Source organism: Oryza sativa, chromosome 12, assembly GCF_034140825.1.
Source record: "Oryza sativa Japonica Group chromosome 12, ASM3414082v1".
In the NCBI taxonomy this organism is placed as follows: Eukaryota; Viridiplantae; Streptophyta; class Magnoliopsida; order Poales; family Poaceae; genus Oryza; species Oryza sativa.
Window position 1 is genome coordinate 27,978,903 of NC_089046.1, and position 20,944 is coordinate 27,999,846.

General features: G+C 41.2%; 3 protein-coding genes across 5 annotated transcripts; 2 read left to right on the forward strand and 1 right to left on the reverse strand.

Moving 5' to 3' along the window:
* Positions 1-3,206: 3,206 nt before the first annotated feature.
* Positions 3,207-5,279, forward strand: LOC4352888 (uncharacterized). Its single transcript, XM_015764339.3, has 2 exons — positions 3,207-3,324; positions 4,302-5,279. Exon 2 carries the CDS (start codon positions 4,318-4,320, stop codon positions 5,020-5,022), a length of 705 nt encoding a protein of 234 aa, XP_015619825.1. The 5' UTR covers positions 3,207-3,324; positions 4,302-4,317; the 3' UTR covers positions 5,023-5,279.
* A 671-nt stretch (positions 5,280-5,950) lies between these two features.
* LOC4352889 (uncharacterized) lies at positions 5,951-10,925 on the forward strand. Its single transcript, XM_015764338.3, has 12 exons — positions 5,951-6,094; positions 6,205-6,276; positions 6,590-6,763; positions 6,873-7,007; positions 7,747-7,886; positions 8,184-8,273; positions 8,404-8,526; positions 8,930-9,082; positions 9,387-9,488; positions 10,158-10,328; positions 10,422-10,501; positions 10,578-10,925. The coding sequence occupies exons 1-12, from the start codon at positions 6,040-6,042 to the stop codon at positions 10,600-10,602; spliced, it is 1,320 nt and encodes a 439-aa protein (XP_015619824.1). The 5' UTR covers positions 5,951-6,039; the 3' UTR covers positions 10,603-10,925.
* Positions 10,926-11,182: 257 nt separating this feature from the next.
* On the reverse strand, positions 11,183-15,863 carry LOC4352890 (BEL1-like homeodomain protein 7). 3 transcript variants are annotated; one of them, XM_015764336.3, is made up of 6 exons: positions 15,702-15,863; positions 14,696-14,776; positions 12,997-14,004; positions 12,404-12,780; positions 12,263-12,323; positions 11,183-12,127 (listed from the first exon to the last, which is right to left on the reverse strand). In XM_015764336.3, exons 3-6 carry the CDS (start codon positions 13,855-13,857, stop codon positions 11,483-11,485), a joined length of 1,944 nt encoding a protein of 647 aa, XP_015619822.1. In that variant the 5' UTR covers positions 13,858-14,004; positions 14,696-14,776; positions 15,702-15,863; the 3' UTR covers positions 11,183-11,482. The 3 variants fall into 3 exon arrangements, with proteins under 3 accessions (XP_015619822.1, XP_015619823.1, XP_025878002.1); XM_015764337.3 differs by having other exon boundaries at positions 15,550-15,863; XM_026022217.2 differs by lacking the exon at positions 14,696-14,776.
* Positions 15,864-20,944: the final 5,081 nt, after the last annotated feature.

Here is a 20,944-nt window from a genome sequence, read left to right on the forward strand (position 1 = left end):
AAGGCACTATTAACAAAATGGAGGAATATAAAAAAAACACATTATTTTGATAGGATTGTAAATATAGGGCTGGAACTCATATTAAAATTCCTCTAAAACTTGTACATATATTGAGACATTTTCATATGATTCAATACTGTCCTATCCTTTATTTAAAAAAAACTGCATATGAAAAATAAAATCTTATGGAATTGAAATTCTATAAAACTCCTATTACTTCCATCTCATATTATAAGGGATAGTCGATTTATTTGTATTGCCAAATCCCTTATATTTTGGCAAATCAAATGGGGCCTAAAAATAGACCTAAGAGGAGAAGTCATGTTGTCACTGATTTAAGGTGCTTGGAGTCTGAAAAGAGTTTTGTGATCTGTTGCGGCAGAAGCATAATACCGCAAAAAGAGAAGAGGAGATTCTTGATGCCTGGGCAGCATCCATGATATGAAAGAAGGTTATATTATACTCCGTATTATTCTTTCCAAAAACAAGCAGTGGATTGTTCTTTTCAGAAATGAGAGGATTGTGCTTCCCTACCAACCTTTCGCTTTTGAGAATTAAAGGAATCCATACTGACTAAATAATTAATTAGCCCAAAGAAAAAGAGTACAGAAGACTCCTGAGAAGCTCAGTTTTTATTGGTAATCATAAAGCAATGGGGAGAAAAAACAATCAATCAGTGGAGCACATAAGTGTGGAGTTCATCTTGACAAGAAGCATAAGGCAGCAATCCACGTACTTTTTCTCTACCTTTGTTCGCAAACAAAATTAACAACCAAAATCACCTCAGAAACGAACACAGTGACGGTGCTGTAGAAAGAAATTAAGAAGAATGTCGCCTTCAAAGCATGCACACCACCTTTTTTTTTCTGAAGAAAAATGAACCTGCAGTAGTAGACTAGTCAAGCCATCGTTTTCTGCATGAAGAAATTAGTAAGAAAAACCATGTACACAGTGAGTGAGCTACTCTACACAATGAGTGGCACACACACAGCATCTCTGAATTGTGCAATGTCAGTTGCGCCGTCGATGGAGACGGATAGGATCGGAGCTACCTACTGTATATACTAGCAACTGCAACTTTCAGATTTCAGATTACGAAAAAAGCAAGCAAGCAGGGGACGGCAGACAACATGCGGTAGCCCAGACATGGACCGATCGGAGAGGGAGAAAAGCGGAGGTCAGGTTGGGCCGGCGTGACGACGACGACGACGACGGCGACCAAGCGCTGGCCGGCTGACTAGTAATGAAGATTTCTTCAGGCTTAGCCAGCTACCTTAATAATTAATTAGGATGCCAATTAATTAAGCTACATATATATATATATGGGATTGTCTATATATCCTGTGATTGAAAATCCCGTTCCATATCATTTGAATTTTGGACTATTAGATATGCTTTCGAGATTTGTGCATAACAATGATCTTATTATTTTCCTCCCCGTCCCCTTCTCCCTCCCACCGCACGCCCCCGGATCCGTCACGTTTTGTTCCCGCCGCTGATGCTAGCCCACCGTACTGCCCTCCTCCACCTCGCGCGACATTGGCGGTGCCACCCATCGGAGTCCATCGCCCACCACTAGTTCTCCGCCATCCACGGTCATCCCTCTAAAGTCGGTAAACTCTCCCCTTTCCCCCCTCTGCTCACCCTCTTGCCATCTTAATCCGGCACCTCTTGTTCTTTGAGTCAGGGTTGTTGCTGCCATTCGCTAAAGATTAACGTGGTTGTTAGAGTTGAAAGAGAAACTTACTAGAGCAAATCGTGAAACAGATATAATGTTATAAATCTGTAAGATTTTACCTTAATTTTTCAATCAAGAGTGATTCCGTATATATAAATATGGCACGTACAGTGAGTGCAGGATCGACCAGTTATATTGACGATGAAGTTAAGCTGCACTGTTAATGTGTGTGGCTGCAGGTCGGGTTGCATGTCCACACGTGGAACACACACCTGGCCCCGCCAGCTTTCTATCACGCCTTCATGAGCCTTCCGATGTCTCATTCTGATAGTTAATTACTTAGCTTCTTGTTAATTACTATCTCTGTTTCGAAATATTTGATACCGTTGACTTTTAACATAAATTTTACTGTTCGTCTTATTAAAAAAATTATAAAATATGTAAAACTATATATATACATGAAAGTATATCTACCAATGAATCAAATGATAGAAAAATAATTAATAATTATATAATTTTTTTAAATAATACGAATGGTCAAACATATTTTAAAAAGTTAACAGCGTAAAATATTTAAAAACAGAGGCTGTACTAGAGTATACATAAGAGTAAAAAGAATATGTGAGCACAGAGTTAATTAAGGAGGAGTATTAGGTAGTAGCTATAGACGGTTGGCTGGCTATAGTATGATGAGGCGACATCGATCTCAACTTGATATCGACACGCACGTGTTCGTCGTTGCGTTCTTCAGCGTCTGATGCATGATACACTCCGATCAATTAGATTAATCTTTTATAAAACTGGGAAAAATTACTAATATGGACCCAAACGCACGCACGTTTTGATTTAATTACTGGTTTTGAATAGGGAATGGGTCCGAACGATGTATTTATATATGTTAATTTCATTTATCTTGGTTTCTGGACATGGATTCTTAATAAGCTCTAGAAAGAAAGAAAGGAAAAACCATAGATTCTAGAAGCAGGCTACGTAGGTACGTATGGCAGCAAACTAAGACGCATGGCATGAGGAACTTTGAATTGACCCCCGGCTCTCTAAAACATTTGAAGCAAGGATTAATTTGGAATTGGATGAGGACGAGTTGATTTTTTTTTTGTTTTGTGGTTTTAAGGAAGGAAACCACGATCGATTAGTTGACACAGAAAAACTTTCTACTACAGTAGAATGAACGCAATCCGCGTATATAGATCGACCAATGATACACACACAGCATATGAATCCTTTCCAAAATGAAAAAAAAGAGAGAAAGAAATACTAAGTCCAGAAGAAGAATACGGTACGATGGGCCTAATGGAAGCCCATTGAGAACACACACAACATCTGTTGGGCCTTCACAAGATAGATTGTCGGCCCAATACTTTTGCAAACAAAAGCAGGTGGCCGCATAATTAATTTTTTTACTATTAGGAGTACTATAGTAGTTACGGTAAAATTAAAAGAGTTATATAAAATTAGTGAGAAAAAAAGAAAAAGATTAGAGGGGGACCCACCCACCCATGCGGGACCCGATCCCCTCGCCCGCCTCGAACCTTCTCCGCCTTCCTCTTCCTCTTCGTCTTCCTCTGCGGCGCACGCAGGCGGCGAATCCTCCTCCGTCGACGCGACTCCTCCTCCGCCGCCCGCCGGTGAGTCATCCGCCTCTATCCTCTCTACCTCCTCGCGAGCTTGATTTGCTCGGCCTCACGTACGTACCCTCTGCGCGATTAAGATTCTTCCTACTTTCCAGATTAGATTAGATTAGAGCAGCTAGATCGGATCGCCCGCAGCGGATCTCCCCCTCCATGGATTTCTCTTCTTCCACTCTTACTGCTGCCCTGGTTGGCTGCTGCACTTCAACTGCTGTGCTGCTGCTGCTGCCCATCACCGATCCCTTTAACCTAGTTTGTTTCTGCCCATGCGTGCGGGGGTTACTGTTCATCGATTCGAGTTGCTTGCTTCTGCCGCTTCATATTCAGATCGATCTCTATAGGAAACGATGTCTAGAACTAAGCCCCGGTTCATGTTTGCATTTATCAGGAACCAGCAGCCAGTTTACATCATTTTCTCTTCTTCTTGTCGTACTAGAGACATGCTTCAATCTTCTCAGCTAGACTAGATTAGACTTGGTCTGAATCCCAATACCTGCATTCCATACCACACACAACGGCCAAAATGTAAACCGCTTCTCAACTTCCAAATCATCCATCATAGTCAGCGGTTTTAATATTTCGACACGCCGAACCTCTTCCTGCATATCCACACCTTAAATATAGAAAATTGTCACAACCAACTTTCATGTCCATATCATAGAAATGATATTCCAGATAAACGCTAGGAAGTTCAGTCACAGCTACATAATACTAACTCAAGAGAACAAATGACGAATACTTCAGTTTCTTTGCAAAGCAGACATGTTAAATCCTCAAGTTGCTGAACTACGGTTTTTTTTTTTATTTTTGCTCTAATTCTTTTCCATTTTCTTTCCCTGTTTTAGCACACAAAAGTGGTGCCCCTGCCCTAGATTATAATAATTTTGCACTCCAAAAGAGTTGGAACTACAATTGTACGTTCCATCATGCCAACTCTGTGTTGCTGACGAGCGTACCAATTTCCTCCATTGCAGCTCATCTCATCCCACTATGGCAGCCAATGTTGGGGAATCCACAAGTGGCAGCAGCAGCGGCGGTGCCGATTCTGGGGGAAGCTTCGAGTGCAACATATGCTTTGAGCTTCCGCAGGAGCCTATTGTCACGCTCTGTGGCCACCTCTTCTGCTGGCCATGCCTCTACAAGTGGCTGCACATCCACTCGCATTCACCTGAGTGCCCGGTCTGCAAGGCTGTTGTCGAGGAGGATAAGCTTGTCCCCCTCTATGGCCGTGGTAAGGACCGTGTTGACCCAAGGTCAAAGAACGTCCCTGGGGCTGACATTCCTAATCGCCCAGCTGGACAGAGGCCTGCCACGGCTCCGCAGGCCAATCCTAACACCCACTTCCCCAATGCCAACCCCAACCCTTGGTTCATGGGTGGAGGCATCCCACTAGCCAATGCACGGTGGGGGAATTACACCTTCTCGGCGGCATTTGGGGGTTTGTTCCCCCTGCTCAGCTTCCAAGTCCATGGGTTCCCAGATGCAACCGCCTATGGGCAGCCTGCTGGTTTTCCCTACGGATATGGACACGGCCACGGTCACGGTCATGGGCACGCGTTCCACGGCGGACATGCCCATGCTGCTGCTGCTCCCCGCCATGGACCGCCTGGGCAACAACAGCAGGCGGATGTGTACCTGAAGGCGCTTCTCATCCTGGTTGGTTTTCTTGTGATTGCAAGCCTCATCACATTCTAGGATTGTGCCATCATATTGCTGTGCTTGTAATAAGAGGAATGATTTCCCGAGTTGCTTTCTGATGTTGTGCATTACCTTGCCTCCACACACGACCCAGTCTGAATCAAGTGGTTCTTTTGCGCAAAGTGTTGATAGAATTCTTGTATATACGAAATAGATGTGGTCGTGTGGAGCATATGTGTACTGTGGTTCATGAATAACATGGAAGCTCTGTCTGAATGAACTAGAGCAATGATACTTATATTGTGTTTTTGATATGATGATGCTCAGAATGAGCAGGCTATGCAATTGTTTGGAGCACAAATGTATTCCTCTATGGCTTGTACTAAAGACTATCGCACTGATATCATATCTGTGTTTTGTGGTGTCTTTCTGTCAACTTATCTCTACTAGCTTTCAGAATGTGTTTTAACTGTCCATTGTACCTTTGGTTAAATAATGAATACGAGTGTGTTAGTTGTATACTGCATTTCTTTTTCCAAGAAGTTTTTTCCGAAGACTCAAAAAACTGTTTAATGCCAAGTAGCTGTGGGAAATGGTGGCTGAGTTTGTGTTCACTATCTGTAATAGTAGAATCTATTTGATGAGACTTTCTGAATCCTGAATTTCTGATACATTGAGATTTGAACAGGGTTTTGACTTGTTTGACCGGAGTAGTATGAAATTACAATACAACGGCATTTTTACTAAATGTATTTCTTTAGTAATGAGGTGAGGTAGCAAAATTCGAATTCAAAATTCATAACTCCGTATCCGTATGGTAGGTAGCGTAACTCGAAAGCTACTGATGAAACGAAAAGCCGAGGCGAGACTGAAGGAGTGTCAGAGCGGAGGGGCACGTGTCGAGCACCCATTGGGTCCCTCGCCTGCGCCCCTCTGCTCTCTTTCCCGCCCTTTTTATTCCCCATCTCCTCTCTCTCTTCTCCTCCTCGGTTTCGTTTCCTTCCTTCTTCTCCTCCTCCTCCTTCTCCCAATCGATCGCATTCGAAGCTTCCTCCGGTAGCTCCGGTGAGGGTGATGGACGACCTGGACATGGCGCTGCCTCAGGCCTTCGAGCTCCTCCTCGGCAGAGGTGATCCATCCATCCATTCCCTCATCCTCCCTCCCTAAACCCTAGCGATCGATCGTTTGTTTCAGTTTGTTCTTAATAATCTCATCTTTTCCATTGCTCCATCCGTGCAGATCGAGACGCCTGGCCGCGCGGGGCCGCGTTCCTCGTCGCCGCCCACTACGGGGACGTCCGCGAAATGAAGAGTAAGCCACATCCAAGAACCCATTTTCTTTCCCCCCTTTGGGTTCTGCTTCTGCATCGCATTTGGTACGAATTTCTTGCTGAACATGGCTGCGGGGTTTTCATGTGTGGGTGCTTGCGCTGGATTCTTCTGGTATGATGTTGATCTGTTTGTGCCACGGATTCTTGGGGGGTGGGGGTGGGGGGGTGCTCTTCTCTAATTTTGGACTAAAATCTGGGTACAAAACCACCCAAAGATTGCAACTTCGTGTATATACAGCTCGAAAGTTTCGTTATGTTCCTAAAATGTCTCCCTTTTCTTCTTGGTTTGTGAAGGGATTGCAAAGGAGCTGGACGAGGACGGCAAAGGGATCGAGGCGACTGTGGCTAACACAAGCTTCCTCGGCATGAACGCCCTTCACGCACTGGGTTGGCTCGGCAAGGTGCCGGCCTACCGGTATCTGGTAGAGGAGGTCAAAATGGACGTCAACAAGGCCGACACTGCTCAGGGTAATAATCTACTCCAGTTCGCTTGCATCTTGAAAACATGTTCTTGGATATGCTTTGCTTGGCTCGACGATTTGTTCTTCCATCTTCAACTGTGTGTGCTTGTTGTTAGGATTCACACCCCTGGAGCATGCCGTCTACCATGGTCGCCTGCCTGCCACCAGATACCTCCTTGATCATGGCGCTGATGTGCATCAAATTCGCTCTACGGGAAATGTCTCTCTTCTTCACTCAGCTGCAGTAAAAGGTATCAACATAGCTTGGCCTCTGATATGCCCTTAGGATTATCCTTTTTCCTGTCTTAGTTAGTTGTCTGCCAGCCCATCCTGCTAGAACATCCATGTTTTCACTGTAAGAAACTCTGCCATTCCCTTGATTTATTCTTTTGCGATGGATCCAATTTGTAGTATTGAACATTAAGCCGGAGATCCTTATGTTGAAATCAGGGAGAACTGTAAATAATAATAGAAAAATGTTTTAGTCTGATAGCTATTCAAGCCTAATTGGGAATACTAATATTGCGATTAGCTTGTGATCGCTAGATGCAAATGTTTACTGGTGCTTTTATTTTCTTTTGTAACCATAAATTGCACAAGGATGGTCTACTCTGATGTGCTTCTCATATCCATCAATGTCATGTAGTCTTTTGAAAATTTTAAGATGCTTTCCAGGTTAAATAAAATCCTCTGGCCTAAGTTTCATAAAATTTCCTGTGTCATTAAATTGCTATAAGTTTTTGGAAGCAATTGTATTTACACTATCACTTGTGGGATCATCTTTTGCATGTGTTTTTTCACGCATTGCTTCACTATAGCCATTAAAATTAGTTTGCCCCCAAATGATCCTTTGCTTAGTATGATAACCACTGGTGTTTCATTATGCCAATTGGAAAATTGCTGTTTATATTTAGATGCTGAAGCTTGATTCCTCTATAACAGTTTGCCCATATATTTTTATGACCTTTGGTTTTCCACCTATTTATTCAGGGTTCTCTGAAGTAGCAAAATTTCTGCTTTCTAGAGGAGTTAATGTTGATGCAGAATCAGAAATGGGGACACCACTGGCTCTTGCTGCTTTCAGAGGATATGATAGCACTGTCAAGGTCCTTTTGGAGCACAATGCTGATGTACGATTGCTTTCATTTCTCTGTTGGCTTTCAGCATGAATCTGTTCTCCTTTGCCCCTAAGCCGTGGCCTTCGTTATTTTCTTCCCACTTGTACACAGCATCTCACAGTTAATGTGTGAGCTAACCCAGGCGTGGGAGAAGGGGCCCACACAACAGAAACTCTGATAAAGCAATAGGACAAGCATATAAAATACACTTTACAGAATAAGCTTCAGCACATTTTTTCCTTCAGAATTCTTCTTTCTTTTGGACTGTCATTACTTTGCATGACAATTGATATTCTTTGTTTTTTCCAGCCCAACAAGGTTACAAACAAGGCACTTGGTGCACCTTTAGACTTGGCATTAACCAGCTCTTCTGTGTCCTGTGTGAAGCTGTTGGTTCAGGTATAGCTCTCCCTGCTTTATATGGCCGTAGGTTTCTCTAAAGTGGTGGGTGTAGTTTACCTCTGTATAAAAGCATCAATTATAAGGAGAAACCATATGTTTGTTTATGCTGTACACTTGAATTTAATAGGCTGGAGCTGAAGTGAAAGTTGAGGGGCCAAATAATCATTTGGTAAGAGCTGCTGAGAAAGGCTTAACTGAAGCTATTAAATGCATGTTGGAAGCTGGTGCAAACCCAAATGTTCCTGACAGGGTAAGCCTTCTCCTTTGTCACACCGGTGATATCTGCTTCAGTAGTAAACGGTTTGATACTAATTTATGAACAAATGCCACAGTATGTTCATGCATAAGTTTTTTACTGTTTCCTTTTTATTTCCTTTTGCCATGTTTTTATTAATTTGGTTAGGTATGCCTAGATATTTGTCTCATACTAGCACCACCTTGGTCTGTTCTAAAGGAAATGGATTAATAAGTTTGCTGTTTACATGATTGTCCAGGAGAGGTACCATTTCATTAAAATGGAACTAGGCTACTCTTTCATTAATCTATATTATCACTATGAAGAGCATATATCCTGAACATCAAGAAGAGCTTTTTGCTACTTGTTTTATTTCAAATTTTCAATATTTCTATTTCATTCTTCATTTGTTGGACAGCTCGGGAGAATGCCAATAGAGCTGGCTGCTGAGTATGGCACACGGGAAGATGTTGAGATTCTCTTTCCTTTCAGCTCTGCTATTCCAACTGTGGCAAATTGGAGTGTTGATGGAATAATTAATCATGTACAGTCAGAAATCAAGCAACTAGAGGTATGTACCAATTTTCTTGTGCATCTTGCAACAATCCTGGTCTTCTGTGCAATGTCGGCAGCCACTCAGTGTAAACCAATATGTTTTATGGATTAACACTATTACTTTAAAAGCAAGATTCCTGAAGCATTGCACATTTCTCTGTGCAACTTGCAAGTGAGTACCAGGAATCTGAAACAATGCATTGATTGGATCTGTTTTTTTAGCCCTTTCACTTCACCTTAACTTCTTGTTGTAATATGTTTCTTCACTGCTAGCATCAGATCTTTGAATATATGTCTAATTTTAGATATTATTTACTCAGGACGATAATTTTATCAAAAAGAGAAGGTCTGACATGAAACAACAAGGGGATGCTGCATTTAAGAAGCAGGATTATCTAAATGCATCAGTGTTCTACACTCAGGTACATTCTTCGGAACCATTCCCATGGTACATCATTGGACCATATTCCTCATTGTATATGCCGTTACTTGTGTATCTTCATCTGGCGGACACAATATGTTATTGCTACTGTGTTTCTGACTCCAGAAGACACAGGGAAAAAAAACTCTATTGGAAGATTCTTTTATGATATTTGGGATTTAACTGAAGATTGGAGGTGTTTACACTACACAATAAGAAACTAGTATTGAATTAAAACCCACCTATCGATTTGCCCAAACAGGCCTTACATGGTTCACCTTGTTTCTTTTTCTCCATGAAGTTGATCTTGTTGTTCATTTACTTTTCCAGTGCACAAAATTTGGTTGGTTATCTCATTATACTATCACACATCTCCTTGCATATTAGAGCATAAGCTGAACAGTGTGGACTGGAAACTTTTGTAGCCTGAAGCTAGCAGTAGCAGCACCCACCACCACCACCACACACACGCATGCTCTACACACAAAGCAGTCCACTGATATCTGTCTTCCATTAATCCCTTTAGTTTAATTGGGAGGAGTTGGTGGGAATTGCCCTTTTACCGAGAACTTCAATTTTACCTGGTTAGGGTGTTGGTCCAAGTCGATCAGTGCTGAGAACTGGTATAGCAATAACAGCAATAAATCTGGCACTGTTTGGTTCTTTGCAGGCACTGAAGGTTGATCCGTTTGATGGCACGTTGTTCTCAAACAGGAGTCTTTGCTGGCTCCGCATGGGTGATGGAGAAAGGGCTTTGGATGATGCCAATGCATGCGAAAAGCTACGGCCAAAGTGGGCAAAGTCCTACTATCGGCAAGGAGCAGCTCTAATGTTTCTGAAGGTGAACTAGACAAGATATGCGTTTTGACAATTCACTTGTTCCTTGTATATCTTCTACTCCTGTTTGATTTGGCTTTGCACTTGTGTTCCTTAGGAGTATGAGAGGGCTCATAGGGCACTTGGTCGAGCTTTAGAGTTGGACCCTGAAAGTGAAGAGATCGAGAATTTGTATTGGTAAGATATCTTTTTCTATCAACAAAATCTGGCTGTTGTTTTGTTCCATGTTGTAATTGGTTGCTGATCCTTACAGGGAGTCGATGGAACTGTGCGGTTGATCCCTGAAATGCCAGCTACAGATAGAAGAAGCACACGCAGAACTGGAAGCTCCTTTTGTGTTATGAAAGATGGAACGACGCAAACGCTCAGTGATTTGCTGCTTTTTGTGTACATATACTTAGGCTGTCAAAACAGAAACAAATGTCTGGTCTTTTATGTCGTGTTTCGTCGTGACATCTTCCTGGAGTGGCTGTTAGACTAAACTAGCATTATCACATTCTATCTGTTGCTAGTATGGGCAGAGGATGATCAACTGTCTAAGCAAGCTGGAATGATATGAATTCTCTGAAATGTTATGCATAATATAATTGTGATAACAGCATTTGCATGGCTGCTAAACCCTAACTAGAAGGAAGCAGGTGTTGCCATCCTCAACATGAGGGGCCTGAGAAACAAGGCAACTGACATGAACATGAACTCAAGTTTATTTTCACCCAGCTGAGCTGTAGTGCTCCACAACAAAAACAACAGAACTTAACGCAAATCTGCATAACTTGCTGGACACAGCAAGTTTTCAGCTCCACTTACACGTGTAAAAGAATGACAGAAAAGCTCTAATAGTAGTGTGAGAGTGTATAATTGGACAGCCCTAAGTAACCATTACTTTACAATATGGTGCTCAAATCACAAGCTTTTACACGTATATATATATAGTAATGATGGATTTTATCTTTACATATGATTCTTTACCCTATCACCCCCACCATCTAACCTTATATTACATTTCCTGCTATACCTCCTCTTCTGTATTAAATGGCAACTACAAAGCTACAAATCCCATGCCCTTTCAGGCATGTTATTCTCCCACTAGGTGTTACAAATGCTGCCCCCCAATTCTCTCTCTTAATGTCCATGGTCCTGATTGTTTCTCTGCTGTCTTCAGGCCACAAAATCATGCAGAAGAGGTGAATGCTCAAACCGTTGCCGTTGATCCATCTGATTCATCGAATCATAGTCCGAAGATGCGACGGTGACACCAAGAGGAGCAGTAGCATTGTAGATGTCATCCTCATTAACACCAGGGAAACCTGGCTGAGCATTAGGAACGAGGTTGCTGCTGGAGTGCTGCAAGCCCAGTGTCAGCGACACATTGCCATTGCCGTATCTCCCAAGCTCTGCCAAGTGATAGGCCATGAACCGGGCGTTCTCGTCTGAGTGCTGCGCGACAGTGTTGTGGAGAAGGAGGCCGCCATCCACTTCGTTCGATCGCTGGTCCTTCAGCATCAGGTTCATGAAACTGTCATCAGGATTGGGCTCATTCTGGAAGCCAACAGGCGCTCCGCCAACATTCATTGCTCCAATGCTGGTTCTCGACTCGCTCAATTGGCTTGTTTCGCAAATCCGTGCCCTGGAGTTTTTGAGATCCTCCTTGTCTTCTGAAGATGCCATTTTATCCTTACTTCTTGGTGCATTGTCAGAGGAAGAGTTGGAGTCTTGCTCTAAATCACCAATCTCTTCTTTGTACATGTCTTCAATCATTGGTTTCCAAAGGCGGACACGGGCATTTATGAACCAATTCGAAATCTGGAGAACAGGAGAAGCATGAAGCAGTCAACATGTTGAACTCTTGAAGAAACACAAAATGCTTCTAGGATAAGAAGTTAAAACATCAAATGTGGATCAATGGTCCAGTGCACAAAAAAGATAAACAATATTTACCTGACTCCTAGTCAGGCCAGTCTGCCTAGCAAGCATTAACTTCTCGGAATCTTTTGGGTACCTGCAAAATTGTTGTGGAGGATGATAAGAGAAAAGAAAAGAGGGAATGCTGGAAAGAACAGCATAAAGGATGAAACTTACGGATGGAGGAAGTGTTCAAACAGCCAAGCGCGAAGAATTGTAACAGAGTTTTCAGGCAGTCCCCTCTGTGGTCTCCAGGCGTTTTGTGGAATCATACCGTACTGTTGGAAAGCACGTTGTTGCCTTAGCTGCTGATCAATGTACCGGAGGCGGGTTAATTTTCCCTCCTTGCCAGATGAGTTCTCTTCCTCGCCAAGCTTTTTCCTGATAACATTGATCTGATCATTGATAGCATCCTTCAGGCACCGAAAGTGCCGTGAGATTGTCTGAAGAGCAACTGCTGTGTAAGGCTTCGCAGATCCTGGTCCAGCTACCACATCAAACGATGAAACCACGGTTTGCATTTGGTGGTAATAATGCTTGTATTTCCGGTCCACCTGAAATATATATTTTTTTGAGTTAAAATGATTTGCCAATCAATTAACTAAGATTACTGTGCTATAAGTAAACTGTATATCTACTCTTGTATACATATACCAAGGATCAGTCCTATAAAACTATTGATACTGTAATCTCAACTCAAAGAAATTGGGGTTGCACTTCTGTTTAAAAAGAAAGAGAAGTACAAAACAATAGACTCCTAGAGTACTCACCTCATCCAACATTGCCATCAGTTTTGCCATTTTGTTCTGAAGCTCTTGCTTCTCAGCAGTGGAAAGCTCAGGTGCTGCATTAGCGCCAGATTCTTGTGGATTAGAAGATACACCCTCACTTTTTGGCCCTCCATCAGTCTCTTTGCCATCTGCTTTTCCTGATTCAACCTTCTCTTTCTGAGCCTTTTGTTTTATGCTCTTCCAAACACTCACGACCTCATCAAGCAGTTCTTGTGCTGCCTTGAGATACCTTGAGTTCCGGATTGCGCGTGAAGCTTCGGACTGCAAATTCTTCATCCGCATGTCTTCCCCTCTAAGGTTGTCATGGTAAGACTGCGGCGTTAACATGTCTGGCTTTATAGACCAGTACGGTAAGGAAGGCGCCATGATTTGTGTGTTCAAGCTCAGAGATAGCCCTTGGCTTTGCATTGATGGAACACTTGATGAGTTGTGATTATTCAGAACACCAAACTCAAGCTGTGAACCAGTGTGGGCATCATCATGGATGAGCTCAGAGCCACTACCTTGTGCTCCATCCATCATATGCATCAACATCTCATTTTTCATATCTTTGACATGGCTGAAAGAGCGTTGACCCTGGTGCGAAGAAAGCATGTCGGACTCCCTTGAAGAGGGGTCTTGTGACATTGCTGACGCATGCCCAGGGCCAGGCATCTCCATGCAATTCTGCTGAGGCTGCAGAATGCCGCTGAACTCCGTATAAGGTCCAGAAGATGGATTGTTCAGATAGAGCAAGTTCCCTAGAGCTGATGACATAGGATAGGATGCACTGCCTGGGTCTCTTGAGTACATGGTCTGCGAGTCTCTTTCGCTACCAGGGCTTGAATAGTAAGTAGCCATCTCGCAATTATAACTACTTATTGCTCGAGATTACTGCAAAAGCATATATGTATATGAAGAACCAGCTTTGACGTTGACTTGATTGATGATTCCAGCAGGACATCAATATTTTGTTATCCAGACTAAACTTGATCCCGTTCAACTTCCCTGCAATTGAGTACATGAAATGGACTGATAAGACACCCCCAAGGAAGTTCAAATATTGAATAAGGAGTTCTCTCCTCTGAGATTGTAAAATAACAGCACACCAATGCCAACAAAAATAACTGCAGGCAAGTGCTTGTAAAGCAGTTCAATGGAAAACTTCAAAACACTTTGCACAAACAAAGACAAGAAAGTTTAATTGAGCAAACTGTTAATATAGATACAGCAGAAGCACACAAAGAATGCCAGTCATAAGTGAGTAATCAGAATTGGGGCTCAGGCTAAGTTTTGGCAGGATTCTATCTGATAGAAATGCAGTCACCTGCAAAACTTTGCTCGAGAAGTGCGATAATATATGAACTGACAATGTGACATGCCGATTTGCAGGCTAAAGCCACAAGTGGTCCTCCATTTTTAAGATTGGATCAAAAAAGTTTTGGACTTTGTGGTCCTCCTTTGCTAACAAGATGTTATAAGAATATCTACTTGTGAATTCCTCTTGTTATATACCAAGATAAACAACCGGACAACACCATAAACCAAAATCAAATGACTGCCCAGTGTTTTCTTTTCTTTTCATAAAAGCAACATGGGGAAACCACAGTAGTATCATGAAAAGGAGAATTGCATTGGATAGATAAGGTTTGAACATATGACTCTTGAGTGAGTAATGATCATTTATCATGATGAGTACCTTGTTGAACTAATAGACTGCAACTTCTCAAAGATTCTCTGCCAGGCTGTTATTGCTACGAACACAGCTACCAATCAAAATCTGCAAGAGATGAACTTACTTAGCAGCCTGTTTGTCAGTCTAAACAAATTCTTTTTCATAGCTAGATTTTTAGAGAGTAGAGCCAAAGAGAAAACTCCAAGGCACATGTATAACCTACATACAGAACAAAGAAGCACAAGATTTTGATGAAAAACAAGCAAGATTTCCTTAGCATAAAGTGTCTGGAGTGCAGTAACTCAACAGAAGAACTACTGCAAAAAGGTAAAAGTAACAGGAAATTTGGCTTTTGAGAGCCCAGCTTCCATGAAAACATTTTTTGAAGACTGCTTCCATGTAAACGTCGAGGAAGAAAGGGAAAAAAAAGAAAGAAAGCTAGGACAATTTAGTCGGCAATCGCAAAGCCTGTTCGTACATAAGCTCAAATTATGGGCAAAGCCACAAAAAAGTGGGTTGCTTTACAATCCGAGAAGAAAACAAGAACTCATAATTCGGAGAAAACTAAGCATATGAGTTTTGAACACAAGAATTTCTCCACAAGAATCTATACACCAAAGAAAGGCAAGAACTTTGTTGAGGTTGAGGGCATGGAACCTCAAGGTCAGTCAAAAGAAACAATCTTTGCACCTGAGCTTTCGGTTCATCGAGAAAAACCAGCAGCAAGCAAAAAAAAATCCCCAAACATCAAAAGAAGCTGAAAAATTCAGATGGAAGGGAAGAGCAGTACCCTAGCTCTCTAACCCAACAAGGCAAGAAGAGCTCAGAAACCCAAGAGAGCCAGCGTTAAGCACCAACCACAAGAGCAAGAAACACACCATAATTCAGTGAAATTCCACCATCATCGAACTGAAGCCAAGAACCAAGAACAGAGGTCATGCATGCAATCCGTTGCTGATGATGCTGCAATAAGGAGGAGGAGGAGGAGCAGATGGTACAAGAGAAGGCAATAAGAAAATGGAGGAGAGACCTGAGGGTGTGCTCCTGATGGGGCGCAGGGCAAAGGCAACAGGAACTGCAGCAGCGATTGACACCAAAGCAGCCAGCTGATCTTCTTCAAGACAGATAGATAGGGGAGAGGGGATGAGAGGAGAGGAGAGGAGGGGAGAAAGATAATCGATCCTCCCAATATGGGGACAAAATCAGATCCCAGGATTAAAATAAGTAACAATCCCAAAAGGAAAAGTGAGCAGCAGCCAGCAGCAGCAGCAAGAGAGAGCACAGAGCTCAGAGCTCCTCTCTCTCCTCTTCTTCTCCTCCTTCTTCTCTCCTCTCTCTAGCAAGCAGCAGTTGTGCTAGCTTGCTCCTTGTTGCCTAAATAAAAAAAGCTCAGACCACCCACTAACAGCAGCACCAAATATGGAATAATGTTTGCCTCCTAAAGAAATAGTTTTGCTTGTTCCTTTATTAGTTGCTGTCGAGAAGGATTATACTGACGAGCTAGCTAACCTCCTCCTCCTCCTCCTCTCAACTGTTGCTGCTGCTGCTGATGCTGCTGCTTGGAGTTATTTGCTGGTGTAACCACCACAAGTTTCGGCTACTTGTCGATCCCAGTTGTTTCTTTACGATAAAGCCTATGCCTCCATGCTCCTCCTGCTATATTTAATTAATTTATTATATCTGCATATAAAATTCAGTTTTTTTCTTCAGAAAAATGGAATTATATTAGCATGTACTGTCCTGCACTGCTCTTTATACTAGATCATGTTACCTTGTCTTCAGAGATGGCTATAGGTAGCAAAATAATTAAAAAGAAGATTATTTTTTTTCTTGGCGAAATTAAAAGGGTACTACTACTATATATATAAGAAACAGGAGGGTGATTGAGGCTAATAAGCTACCAGTATAATTCAGACACTGTACAATAGCAATGTAATGGTGCTGCTTAGTGCATGCATTTCGGAGTGGTGACAGCTAATGGGCGAGATATGCAGAATCATGAAATCATTAGAGGACAAAGAGATGGAGGCAAAGAGATTTATCACGTGTGACATCAACGCCCCCAATGAACTTAAAAAACAAACAATTAGTGGTGGGCCCCATCCCCAATTCCTCTCTCTCTCTCTATGCATTGGCCATTGGCCATTGGGTGGTTCGCGTGGTCCACGAGCTTACGCCATGGCACGGGTCCACCGCCCCCAACTCCCTCCTCCTCCTCCTCTCTTTCTACACCAAATTGAATTCAATTCTTGCAATTGGATTGATGAATTCAATTCAAGCTACAACTCACCTGACCAATGACAACACCCCAGCAACAGATTTGTCTTTTGGCAGGTACAGACAATGTGGATGTATACTATATTTAGGCTAAATTTGCATGGCCAAATTAAAGGGGTTTGAAAAATTTTCTTCCCAACATATATAAATCATTGGTCTAAAAAAAACATATATAAATCATGCAAAATGTTCTAGTTAACATGGCTACATGAGTGGAATTATGTGTAAGTTCATATTTTTCAGTGAACAACTAGTAATGTTATCATACAAATTAAAAGAGCTAATCTTTTTATATAATAAAAGACTGAAATTATTGTCCCAACCTCTATATCATACTAGATGCACATTTGTAAACAAAAAGAGATGATCTTTATACCTGTTCACCTCAAAGGTAATAAGAAAGTTCAGTTGCAGTCGTTCCTTTCTTTTTTTTTCTACTGTGACCACAATATCACTGTACCCACCACTTATATTATACTATGATCTTAGAACACGTGATCCGTAATTTAGACATAACCCACATGCATCATCCAGTGAATTAGGAAAGGGATAACAACACTAATTAATTAAGTATGCTTGCTAACGATGGTTAGTAACCTCTCTTCAAATCAAAGGCATGAAATATATGCAGCAGGGGTGCAGAGAAATGGGCTTGCTGTGCACACATTGAGGTTGGGAGTGGGTGTTGTGGTTAGGGATATGAAGATGATGGATGGATGCCCTCCATCTCCTAACAACCAGTGGGTGGACCTAAATCAAAACCAACCTTGTCTTAGACTTTAAATTATAAATCCATCCCTACCTGCTTTGATCTTCCTTTTTATCCTACTTCTACTACTACTAGCTACTTCTACTGCCTACCATATTTAAAAGAAATAAACTTGTCCTTTTTACTTTCTTGTAACCACCCACTAATCTGTGTTTCACCTTTTAACTGTTGTGATCACCAGGGTAGCATATACATATTAACTGTGGAAAACAATTAATGGCATACACAGTATACTTAATTAAGGACGGGTCAGGTAGAAACTTTTGTAGGGAATTATATATTTTCCATAAGATATTATATGATTACATATGTTTATGGTTATTTGCAGTACATCAGGACACAATAAATAAACAAGAAAACAACAAATAAGTAAATGATTGAGTAGTATACAATCTGGATGACAAATCTTGTGGTACCTTGTTATACAAGATAGATAATCATATTGGTCGTCTTGTTATCCAGGACTTAATATAAGAGAGGTTTTCTTGCAAGTTGTAGCCAGTTCTAGAAAGCATCCATTGTTGATATCATATTAAAATGAGTGAGCTTAAGATAAAATAATTGGCATGATTAGTTCGTTTGATCAGTAAGTTGTTTGGCCGCCTTGGTAAGATCTCCTTCCTTTGGTGGCCGTTTATGGTTTCCTTTCGTATATGCTAAGCCAAGAACATATAATCCATGAAGCTGACATCCAACTCCCTGACAACACAGTAAATTAATTACTATAACCAGAAGTAATTAGTCATACATAGGACATGGCGATAGGAACTAGTTCCCAATTGAGGAATAGTAATTAACTCCTATATATACTAATGGCTATATATTCCAATTGATTGTTACAAGCATAATCTTGCAATTAGGCTAACTCTAGCTACCAGATGATCTGAAAGTGCAATTCAGAGGGCAGCTGCCACTATATATGCAATATATGCAAATGCTGTTTAACTAGCTAATTAAGATGTTGTTGCTGATGTAGGAGTGACGTGGGGGTGATTAATCAATATTAGCCACACAAATTAGGAGTACGTAGCAGGGTAGCATTCAGTCGCTGTCATGGTCCTTGAATTTAGTGTTGGGAGCTGTTAGTTTCTGCTTGCTTACTCAGCCTTCCTTCCTAAACTAATTAGTGTGCTGTTTTCTTTCCATCTCTTTTCAGATGCATTTGTCGCCATTATAGGCCTGATTGCTCTCAATTACAGAGGCTTCTCTTTGAATTAGGTGCCCCTAATGCGCCACGTGGCCGCCGCTTATTGGACTTGTTGATCTTAGTCTGTCAATTTTGTGTTCATATACTAGTAGATTACTAGTGCTAGTCTTGTTCCATTTCTCAGAGACAGATCAGATCTCTGCAGAACAAAATCACACACACACGCCTATGGATATATGTAGTGGTTTCAATTCTGTAGCTTATGTTATCTTATCCAAGCTGATTTAGCCTACACTTTAGTTTAACTTTATTTACATGTGTGATGCTATAATGTAATGACTTGTTCAAGCTATGAGAAAATTAATCAAGGAATAAAATTATAAGCAGAAAAGGAATTAAGTACTGATGGAGATAAGCCATTGCTATCAGTATCAACTGGGAAGATAATAAAGGTTAATTATTCTCTCATTTTCACAGATTACACAAAGTGCGTGAAAAGAATAATTAACATATATGTGTGTGCGTGGATCGTTTGTTTGATGCCGTGTCAGTTTGTAAATGACTCCAGCGATGAGTAGTCCACGGTATAGACAATGGGCATTAAAAATCTTGCGATAAAATCCAAAAAGTCGACGTATGATTAACTTAAATTGACTTAACCAACTAGATCACAATCAATGTACTAGTATAGATTATTGTTGTCTCTACCATGTCATCATCCAGACCACCAAATAGTTATATATTCAGATTAAAATATAATTGCTGAGCCTAGAGGATTAGAAACGTCTAAACAATACACTGATTGTGCCATTATTTTAGATAGGGCCTGGACAAACAAGTCTTGTCAAATGTTGACTAAACAAATACTTGAGTGTTTGTGCCACACAAGCAAGATCCAATTTTCCATTTGCTTAAGCTTAATTATTAGTTTGTTGTGAGAGAAATTTCAGAAGAAATTGCTATTCAGGTTGTTAATTTAATTCAGCTTGGCAGCTCTATGCGAAGGTATAGCCATCTTTGAATATGCAGAGAGCTATTTGGGATCTTAGACCCTGTCAAATTAACACCACAAAGCCCGTGTCCAAATCACACCGTGTGTAATCGATTAAAAGAAGAAAGCTTAGACATCAATTTGCAATTTGCTCTTGAGCTTTTCACCATGAAGATGATGCCTGCCCATCTCAACGTATTTCTATATATTCCACCATCCTTCCACAGTTTATCTACCTATTGATGAACAGTTCATCAATAAAGCTTCCATTGTCTTAAAAAACAGTTTTTTGAAGCATATTTCCTTCAATGTTTAAACTGAATTCAGATGGTAGTTTGATTAGGGTCCAAATTCTTATACAAGGCATCATTAATTGCACCCAACTTCCAGTTAGCCTATAAATGATCTGCAGGTAGCATGCTAATTAAACATTTGATAAAACACTGCACCGTTTAGCGCTGCCAAAAGGCCAATATAATTATGTAATTAGAAATTTTATCACAACCTACTATCTTGACCCCCTCAAAATGTTTCTGCAAATTAAAGAGAAGCAGAGAATTGGCATGCATGAAGCCAGCTAGCTGGGACACATGTCCTTCAATTAATCTGATGACTTACAGAGGATCATGGGCTCCCATAAGTTAGTTAATTTTCAGATATTTAAACACAGCTAGTAAGTACATATCATAGTGCGTGTACGTGTGAATCATAAACGAAACCGACCTAACAAAATTCGATCGGCGTCTCTGTCGATTGTTTTCAGATTTTCAGAGAAAAAAAAGAAGAAGAAACTCAGTTGGAAAGTTGTCTCTGGAAAGAGACCAACATGACGAGCTTCGGCAACTCCTAGGCCTATATTGACAACATTTCGTTGCATCGACGGTGATAGATGCACGTAAACTCACACAACTGAAACATCATCTTCATCCAGATGATGATGAGATGATGAACTAGGGCATGCAGCTGTCCCTGTTCAGATATATGCATATATATAAATATATATTTATCAGTCATGCGTGCAACCAAGAGAAAGAATGAGCTTAGCTAGCCATACATATGACCAAGTTTTCTGACCGATCGAGACATCTT

What these genes read in the sequence shown, in the direction of transcription:
- LOC4352888 (XM_015764339.3), top strand. Translation starts at nt 4,318, where the DNA reads ATGGCAGCCAATGTTGGGGAATCCACAAGTGGCAGCAGCAGCGGCGGT.
- LOC4352889 (XM_015764338.3), top strand. Translation starts at nt 6,040, where the DNA reads ATGGACGACCTGGACATGGCGCTGCCTCAGGCCTTCGAGCTCCTCCTC. An exon ending in GTGTGAAGCTGTTGGTTCAG is followed by an intron (nt 8,274 to 8,403) that starts GTATAGCTCTCC and finishes TGAATTTAATAG; the next exon opens with GCTGGAGCTGAAGTGAAAGT. An exon ending in CATCAGTGTTCTACACTCAG is followed by an intron (nt 9,489 to 10,157) that starts GTACATTCTTCG and finishes GGTTCTTTGCAG; the next exon opens with GCACTGAAGGTTGATCCGTT.
- LOC4352890 (XM_026022217.2), bottom strand. Translation starts at nt 13,857, where the DNA reads ATGGCTACTTACTATTCAAGCCCTGGTAGCGAAAGAGACTCGCAGACC. An exon ending in TGATGGCAATGTTGGATGAG is followed by an intron (nt 12,781 to 12,996) that starts GTGAGTACTCTA and finishes TATATATTTCAG; the next exon opens with GTGGACCGGAAATACAAGCA. An exon ending in TTTGAACACTTCCTCCATCC is followed by an intron (nt 12,324 to 12,403) that starts GTAAGTTTCATC and finishes ACAATTTTGCAG; the next exon opens with GTACCCAAAAGATTCCGAGA.